The sequence below is a fragment of the Sinohyriopsis cumingii genome, chromosome 14, assembly GCF_028554795.1.
Source record: "Sinohyriopsis cumingii isolate HCF-2022 chromosome 14, ASM2855479v2, whole genome shotgun sequence".
Classification (NCBI taxonomy): Eukaryota; Metazoa; Mollusca; class Bivalvia; order Unionida; family Unionidae; genus Sinohyriopsis; species Sinohyriopsis cumingii.
The window spans coordinates 84,700,914-84,711,407 of record NC_142974.1 but is presented as its reverse complement, the minus strand read 5'-3'; the positions used below and the strand labels follow the sequence as shown (position 1 = coordinate 84,711,407).

Genomic DNA, 10,494 nt, shown 5'->3' with positions numbered 1-10,494 from the left:
TATCATATTTTTGTATCTATTTAGTGCGCAAAAATATCACCATCAACTGAAAACAGCGGCATAATTAAACTGATTTACGTTTTAGAACAGTGCATCGGTATTGGAGCAAGTAAAAAGCGACGTGGATGAAATGAACGTTGTTACCTCGGTTCCAGCGGGTCATCAGCAGTGGTGTAACCCCTTTTCATTGTTTGTCCGCACATTATACCCTTTAATATGTATTTTCATGGGGTGTATATTTCTCTTACAAATGACTTGTATGCACATCACAAATTAATTATCATATTTATTGTATATCAATTGCTGTAAATTACTACTATTGTTTTGGAGTATAGGGTCAGTGCATGAGGGAAAGAAGTGGAACTTTCCTTAAGTCACGATTATGCCGGAATTGTTATACTCCACATAATAATGCAACAGCTTAATCCTGATATCGATGCATTAGTTACGCAAAACTGAAAGCATACGTCATTTACAAGTGCTTATTTCTAACAAGATAATATTGAAGTTTAATTGTCGAATTTTTTATGTGTCTGATTTTAACGTTTAGTTAAATGGACGATACTAATGCATATATTGTAATAACATTTTATAATTATAATTATTTAATGTATATAAACGTGTTACCTGCATCCAAAATGACAACCCGACTTGTCTACAAAATCTTCACAGGATAGTCTGCTTTATTGAAACGTGCATACATCATGAAATTCTCGGATAAATTTTATTAATATACACTGTTAGAGTCAAAAGAAATATTTATTGTATATAATACATAGTCAATGCTTATCTGCACAGCACAACAAACAGGCAGCTGAAAGGATTTTAATGTAGAAGAAAATCCTACAACTGTTGAAAATGTTAAAATTGGAAAACGTTTGTGGATCCTTGATAATAATATTGCATTTTGAAACACGTTTATAAATGCGTCGAAAAATCTAAGTACAGGAATGGTAAAACATATTAGCTGTTTTTTTTGTGGAGAAAGCATACTATACATTAAATTTCAGTTTGATATGCACTGCTTTACGATATTTAGAGAACTCATTAATTCCTACTACATTTTGACCTGTACATCATGCTGAAGAGAGCAGCCAGCTTTATGAACATAATATTTTAGCATCTATCTTTTCAACACAAATTGGCGGATTCCTATTAAATAAAATATAAAACAGGGCTCAGATATATCACCCACTCTGAGGATTGATTTGAGCCTATTTTCTACATTATACAACATCCTTTATCATTTGGCATACTAATTTTTAAATAACATGTGCTACGTATTGCAAATCTTCAATATGTTGGAGAGAACCATCTTCAGTAATCATTTTGTACACATAACAGTTTGATATTAAAATCGTCAATATTACGAACCTAAAAATGTGCAATATCTTTTTAAAATGCAAATGGATGAAACCCATATTCTAAGCAAAATTTGAAAGTTTCTGTTTGGGAAGAAATGCAACACTTAATATCATATATGTGACTCTAAATATCTAGCACGAAGAAAACATAATGCCTATATTAAGTCTATTAGCAGAAATATATACATCTCAAGCGTATCTTAGGTGAGTCTTTTTCACCATTTTCACACAAATATTAAAATTTGAACATATCATCTGCGTATGAACATCGTTGCTATAATGTAATCTGGTCGGGAAATTTAGTTATTATTTTATCAGACTATTTTATACCGAGTTTTCAGTCAGAAAATCATTAAGCTTGTCGCATCCTTACCAACCCATGTTTACAATACCAACTGTGACTCTTTAGACAAGCCCCTTTCTTTCCGCTTATCGGGCGAGATGTAGCCCAACTCCTTTCATACATAACGTGATATATCCTTTAACATCTGCAATCATTCCACATTCGACATTTCCTCTTTTGTGAGTACCATTTTTCTCGGTTGCGCTGGAGTTGTGGAGTATTTATTGTGATGAAATTGTGGGTACCTCAGCAAATTGAGGCTAACTATTTTGTACGCTTGCCAATATCAAAGGACTTTTCCATCAGAAACAAGTAAAACGCATTGCCGGACGTGGTTTACAACTGATTCGTAATTGAAAAGTCAATATGAACCTCGAACATGTTTTATTCTTATCACGTTCAACCAATTATTATAAATAATTGTGCTTCCTACGGACGAACTGGTAGATATTTCGCCTCTCTCGGGTCTACCATGCCTAAACGTCTAGTGAAACCTTTGCCAAGTTAGCCAGTATCTCTTAAGGAGTGAATATGCATCCATCAATTTACCCCTAAGTAACTTGCGTGGATAGAGCGACTAATCACCCTTTCACCATTTCTTGACTGAGGCATATCGTACAAAACAGGTCTAAGAATTGGTCATATTTTGCGTATCTTCCTCAAACAGTGTAATTCTTTGCCTCTTACCTTGCTCGAGTTAGGGTCGTATTCTCCCTCCCTTTTACACTGAAATAATCGACATATCTTTACATGATTCCCAATAAATAGTCTTCCCATGTAGCTTTGCTTGTTTCTCCCATCCTAAATTCTTTTCGTCCAGTGCTCGTTATTGTTATATTCTCTCCCTTTTTGTTTACGTTTCCAACCCTATCTGTTCTTTGCTTATCTGCTTATCTGGCTTCTCACTTTCAAATGCCTTATTTTCCCCTTTTAGCTTTGTTATTTGATGATAAATGTATATATTTCCATCTCTATTTCGTTTACTCTGCTATGCCTCTCCCGAACCTATACATCACGAGGGACGCTCCACCATAACCAAACTGTTTGCTCATATCAATTACATTTTTAAATTATGACACGATTAATGCTGTTAATGTACGAATACTTAGTGCACTGCCATGTGAAACATACAGTTATGGAATTACGCAAACAACACAGACTTACTCTTTCTTCCTCATCAAAGGGCGAGTCCATGACATATACAAAGTGGTGTCTTTAACGTATAGCCGTATGCGGACTTTCAACCAGATAATATTGGTTAAATATATGCGCATGGCGTTCTGTTTAATTACTGTTAGCACGAGACACCAAGTTAAGAAATGACCTATCCATATCGGCAATAGCCACATGAAGCCTAAATTCAAATGCCGTAAGTATTTCGCTAGTTCAAATTTTCACAATTGGTTATGTCGGGCTGTCCCTATTATGAATTTTGTTTTACCGGTTACTCACATATTGTACATTTTCAATTCAAATATAGAATTTGATGTACATACCTTTAAATACAATAGTGATCCTTTTTATTTGTTCAAATTATTGATGAAATTGATATTCTGTATAAGAGGGTATGTACAAAGAATACAAGTGGAGGGAACTGGTCAAATGTTCAGCAGCACAGTGCCTCAACGACCACACTAGGTCATGAGACTGATGATGATGATGACAAAGAGTAACATTTATAACTGTTTAAAAAGTTTGTTAAAATGCGTGTTGCTAGAGTCAAATTGAAAACATCCAGTCGATCAGCCTTTCTGAGCAGATATTATCTGGTGCTTATTTGTTGTTTCTTCTCCAACACTTCAGGCGGCGCTGTTTGCAAGGCTAGCTGGTTTCAGGTGGATGTGAATGTACAGTTTGAGAATAACTATAAACAGTTGTTGCGTTCGGAGAAGGATAAAGAACTGGAAAAGCAGTAAGAAGAAAAATCATAGCAATTATATTTGAATTTCAGTGAGGTATCATATAGCGATTAATACAAGCAATATAAGAATCATGGTCTTATCTAGTGATCGTATTATGCAGAAAAAAAGATTTTATTTAGCGACATGATGTTACTATACATTTTGATTGGTTTTAACGACCATTGGCAAGTATTGTTTGCAAGTGTGTGTGTCTTTATTGGATATTTTATCGGAGACTTATTAAATCACTAGATCTTATAAAAGCATGATTGCACCAGTAAATATGTTTTATCTGACTTGCCCAGAAATGTTTTATGAAGACAATAATAAGTGTATTGCAACATTAGCCTTCCAAAAGTTGACTTTTTTGGTTCAATTTGACAATTGAAAATAAAAAAGGAAAAATGTGAAGGAGAGGTAGTGGAGATGAAGAATTATAACGAAATCTAAAAATAGTTACAAATTCTACTGGAATTTTCGCTGATATAATATAATACGGCATATCCGTTACCCGTTTTGCGGACATATTTGCTCGTCACTGTAAAATGAACTCTTTGTATCGCGATTTACAAATTGTGGCTATATTAAACACGAAGTCTCACATGGGTGAAATATATATCCCACAGGGAAGGTGGTGCATCGGAGAAAAGTAGCATTCTCAGATTTAAGATGATATCTTTCAGTTGATGCCATTAAAACACTTGTGTCTTCATTGGTACTTTCAAGATTGGACTATTGTACCTCAATTCTGTCTGGATCATATCAACATATACTCAAGAAAATTCAAAAAGTTCAAATTACAGCTGATCGGATCATACTTAGAAAATCACGATCGGAACACACCTTCCGGCTGCTTTGTACCCAACACTGGCTATCCATTCGATTCAGAATCAAGCACAAAATTTGTTCTCTGTGCTACGTTTCACTGACGGACTGTAGTCCATCATACCTATCCGACCTCACCCATGTGTACACACCAGCAGGTATAACGGTACCAATTAGGCAAATCAAGGTGGGCATGGTTTAAGGTGTAGGGAACATTGTTTATCGAAACAAACAACACAACTAGCTGTGATTGGTGCATTAGATAAGAGTTCGACTTTCTGTTAGGCTTAAAAAAATGTTGTGCCTCCTGGCAACATGTGAGATTATGTTACTTCATATTTAGGTGATAAGTTGTATTTTTTATGATTTTTGATTTAAAATGTGGTACACATGTCTGAAACTGTGTTTGTTGTGACTAGATAACACTTACCCCTGTCTAGTTCCAGCAGAGTTATCTCTCTTAAATGCAATGGAGTACTTGTTTTGTCCTTGTCATATTGACAATATAACACTGCTCTCTAGAAAAGTGTGTAACATGCACGGTTATGTAGGGTAGAACATATATTTATTTCTCCAAACATTATCATTAAGCTCTATGGAAAAACAATTGGTACCGTGAAACCTAAAGGGATGAATAGCCTCGCAGTGTATTCATAGAAACGCATACATGTGGGCGGCGTTTATGACCTGTACTAGTTTGATGTAGGAAAACAGATGGGTGCTGGACAGTTTTGGCCAAATATTGAGAGTCCTTTAAGAATAAAATGTATGAAATCATCAGAAAATAGCATAAGTTGGCCTTGGATGGGGACGTTTGAGGTATAGCTACGGCATATATAGTCTTGTGTTACAAGATGCTTTTATATCTGTCTGTTAGCTCCTAGTTTGGAATACATGCAACAAAATAAGATATGTAAACATAATATAGTTTACTTTGGCCACCTTGTGACTATTGTACCTGTAAAAGATAAAAAATCATATGTACAAAACAGCTATCTTGTTCTTGTAAGGCATGCCATAAACCAGGATAGAGAACACTCTAACTACACTTGTAGATAGATCACTTGTACCATTTAGGATGTTCTGGTCTGAGTAAGTTTAGGTAATTAATTAAAGATATGGTATTCCTACCCACTTTGATTTGAATTGTCCCGCTCTATTTGTCCATTTGTGTACTCTTTACTGTCTTGAAATTGTTCATGCAGATAGTTAAGTTCCCTTGCATTCCTTTTTGTTGAAGTAGCAGGGAATACCAACAAACACGAGCAGTTTCTTTCAGTCAGCATTTCCCATTGACACTTGTATAAACCCAGTTATAATCTACTACTGACATTCAATTACTTGTATTTATTTCTTCCATCTGTTCTTGTGGAATTACAAAATTAGGTCCAACATTAATGATGGATAACCATTTTAGTCACACAGTGTGCATTCATTCCATTCAAATCCACAGTGTTCTTGAAACTTTGCATCCCATCGCAAGAATCCAAATTGGCATAAGATCATGTCTGCATGGTTATGGAAGGCTCCACTCTACATGACGGTATTGTAGAAAATATGAACTATGTGATAAGAAAGAGCCGCGTCATCTTAAAAATTAAAACTACATGACTCTTGAGGTCTCCTCTAAATATAGAAGTGTAAATTTTATCTTCTCAGTTTATCAATAATTTATTTTTGGATAATTTAAATGCAATGAAGTTAATGCAGGTTTTTTATGAACTCATATATATTACATGGATAATATATTAGAGGTTACCACAACTTATGTATAACATTCAGTTATCTCCCTTACATCAGTCATAACATTTAAATAAAATAAAAAATAACATTTTCAGTGACTGGTTATGAAAATAAAAAGAAGATTTATGAAGTATTATATTAGCCATCAGTCTTGATGCAAATATATGTAGAAGCAATTTAATAATTTCTCACAGTAAATTGTACAAGTTTAAAAACTGATAAAGTATGTTTTCTTTAGTCAAGGCAGGTTACGGCCTAACCTTTTAGCCCATTATTGCTAATTTATTATTTAGAAGAAATATATATTATATGTATTTATATTATCTAAATTATTCACCCTTTTTAATTAGATGGAAATGAACATAACTTACCTGAAATTTGGGTACCGGTAATGGATGTTAAAGCACAGTTGCCGTTGGGCTGTCCTTGGACCTATGGGACCCTGCCCAATATATTTGTCCAAGGTAAGGTCATCAAACATTCAATTCTCATATTTCGCGAACATTGTATTTCTAAATAAACAACAGAACTGGCTGTGACTGGTTCATTATATAAGAGTTGTACTTTCTGTTAAGCTTAAAAAAGTTGTGCCTCCTGGCAACATGTGAGATAGACAATATATTTATTTTTCCAAACATTAGCATTAAGGTCTATGGAAAAAAACAATTGGTACAGTGATAACAGCAGGATACTTACCCTCCTCTTCTGATAATCATATACTCATTATTCCTACTGTGAAAACGAAGTCATATGGACAACATTATTTTGCATATCAGGGCATAGCCTTTAGAAACAAATCATTTGTGATGTTCAATTTAAGGTACGCCTTTGTATCACGTCAAAGATTGAAATAGCTGTATGTAAATACTTTCCTTCTACCTAATCTGTTATCAGTTACAGTTACTATTCCATTGCTTTAATAAAGCTATGGCGATATTCCCTTTCATCTTTCAAAGTTTGCGTCTTCATTGTTTATATCATCTAGTTCTACCATATTTTTATTTTCTGTTCATCTGTTAATCTGTTTAGACCACAACATTTCATAGTTTCTAACTCAACATTCAGAACACAAATCTTTGTAATTCGAGGTTCTTTGTGACTAATACTAATAATAATAATAGCCTCTTACATTATTCCTGAGCAAATAACTCAATGTGTAACGAGGTTAATGCATGATATATTTCTCTGTATTCTTATATGACTGTTTCTCATATGCAACATGGCCCACTCATTCTTAATTGTTTTCATTGGAACTGCACGACTTTGAAGGGTATTACATGACCCGTATGGTGCGATCGATGGTGATGCTGGCTTGGGAGACGGTATGGGTTTACTCGCAGCGAATTCGAAATATTGAGGACAAAAGGTCTGCAAGAAACATGTTTCGCAGGGAACCTTCATCACAGCGGGACATGCGTGGTTTTTCCTTTACCATTCCAGGAGAGCTAGGTTGTCCCCTGCACGTCACAGATATGTTTTATTTTTGAATGAATATACCCCAATATCGCTGTATGGGAGAAAGTCAATTATACATGCATTATACATAGTACATAGTATTCTTTAAATATTATATAGCTTTAATGGTCTCGTGTTCCATATGTTGATTCTTGCTCGATTACTCATTGAAGCTACATGTTCTGGTTAGTTTCATTTAGGAACGATGTCGCTTTCTTATATCAGTGATCATTCTAATAAACCAACATTTGAACTCAATGACATAAAAAAATATCTAATTGACTTAGTCTTCGCTAGACCCTATTTTACTCGGACATTATTCTGTAAAAGCAAACATGTTTGTGCTCCCTATTAGAGGGACTCTATAAACACAAACAATATAAAAATATCTTTCTCATTAATTAAGATTAGCTGGAAATAATGATTATTATTATTATAAATTACCAAGTTCGACGAAAACAAAAATACATCGACAATCATAAACCGATACTTAAAAGGCGCCTGACTGTTCATTTTTACGTCGTGTCAGACAGTACTTAGTTTTTAACGTAAACGCGCATTGCTCTTGTTTCGTGTTAACTTGTATCATAAATAGAGAAAGAGTATATCCATTTCTAGCATTAACCTGTTTTGTGCTCTTCATAAGTACATAAGTATCTACTGATGATAATTTGCACCACCTAACTACCTACCTACCTGCTTGAATGCACACATACCTACATACCTACACACAAACATTCATACATACATACATACGTACATGGATGCATACATACATACCTACTTAGATGCATACATACATACATACATACATACATACATACATACATACATACATACATACTTACATACATACATACATACATACATACATACATACATACATACATACTTGTGGTGGAGACGAACGGAGTAGAAATGTCCTCAGGCCCGACATTGCAGATTCTGGACTATACAAGCACGATGTTTTATCAGCTTTTCTGGAGAACGTTTGCAATACATTTGATGGTAAATCCATTTGTCTATGGTGTCATGGATAGGAAGTTTCGAATGGAATGCAAGAAACTTGTGTTGAAAAAATGCCAATTTTAAAGTAGTTATTCATCTTTTGCAAGATATTGTATTAGTTTCAAATTAGACTCAACTGCTGATCTTTTCTAGTCTTGACCATAACATAGCAAGATGGATATGCTAATAAAACGTAAATACTTGTATTTTCTAAAGATCATTTTGGTAACATGTGAGCAAGTAAGTTGTGATAAGTGCATATAATCAGTTCCTAAGCAACTCTTGATACCCCATTCATGTTTTAATCGACATATTCTACTGAAAAGGATTTTAGACCTTTCCAAATGCTGTAAGTTTGAAACCCACTGACTAGCGAAATGGATTTTGTTTAAAGAAAGTGAAAATATATATTGACTCCGCAAATGAGCTAAACACATTGAAACTGGTGTTATCAAAGTCATATCATATCCAAATCACAGCATCTGAAAAGGGAAATATGGCAATCATTGGAAAGTGTCCTCATGCATTGTTGTCTTAAAGGGTATGTTCTATTGCATACATTCATTATTTTTTTAAAATTCATTTAGATTGCAAATATCACCACCAACTGAAAGGAGCGTTACAATTAAACTGAATATTTTAACACAGTGCATCAGTCTTGGAACAATTAAAAAGCGAATTTGATGAATCGACGTTGTTAATATGTTCCGGTAATTCAGTGGTGGAACACTTTGACAGAACGTCCGCACATATTACTATCTTATATTTATTTATATTTATGTTAATTGGGATTGGCTTTTCCTTACAACATATATGAACAACAATCATTAAACATCATCACAAATTAATTATGATTATATATACATGCTGAAAAGATACGTCGTTTACAAGGACTTATTTGTAGCAAGATATACTTGAGCATAAATTGCCGATTTGATTTGTTAATGATTTTGTTTGTGCCGTTTTGTTAGATGGACGATACCAATGGTACTATTTGAATCACAATGTATAATTTAATGATTTCCATCTAAGAACGTGTCAACCGCATCAAACTAACACTATAATTAATTGAATATCATACTGTTTTCTAACGTGTTTACTTCATGGATATCTCACAATTATTTTACTAGCAGTTGCTAGAGTCAATACAAAATACAGAAAATCCATTGAATGCTTATCTGCACAACACAATGAACAGCCTGTATTGAGATTTGTACTTAGAAGTGAATTCTGTAAAAACTGAAAGTATTAAATGTGCCAAACGTTTGCGTATCATTGATAATAATATTGCGCCCCCTTTTGTCCATTTTAAAATACTTTTTTAAATGCCTCGAACAATCAAAGAATATAACAATAGTAAAAATGTCGAAAAAGTCTATAATATAGATATGTTTTCATTTCGTATGCACTGCTGTACAATGCTCATAATACTCAGCAACTACTAATGCATTTTAGAAAATATACAGATTGCTGAAGAGAATATCCACCGTGATGTTTAATATATTTTGACAATCAACATATCTTTTCAGCACTCTTTGATGGATTTCAATTAAGGAAAATATAAAATACCGCTCAGAAAAAAACACACATTCTCTCTTCCTGATTTTCCTGAAAATAAATATTACTGTTGCATTTATTCCATACAGTGTCTCTTAATGTTTATAAATATCATGTGTGTAATGTACCTCCTTATTGTTAATCTTATGATGTGTAAATTTAGAGTGGCACTTTGCAGTAATTTGGGTATCACATTGATGAACGGAAATGCATATATACGAGGAGTTGTCACAAACTTTATGCGTTTGACGTCTTAGACGATATGAGTTAAATAATGCTACAGTTGCACCAGGGTACC

General features: G+C 33.9%; 1 protein-coding gene across 1 annotated transcript; it reads left to right on the top strand.

Annotated features, from left to right (window-relative positions):
- Nucleotides 1-719: 719 nt before the first annotated feature.
- Nucleotides 720-8,187, top strand: LOC149784271 (uncharacterized). The gene is made up of 3 exons (XM_089933249.1): nucleotides 720-3,619; nucleotides 6,527-6,640; nucleotides 7,446-8,187. Exons 1-3 carry the CDS (start codon nucleotides 3,553-3,555, stop codon nucleotides 7,661-7,663), a joined length of 399 nt encoding a protein of 132 aa, XP_089789375.1. The 5' UTR covers nucleotides 720-3,552; the 3' UTR covers nucleotides 7,664-8,187.
- Nucleotides 8,188-10,494: the final 2,307 nt, after the last annotated feature.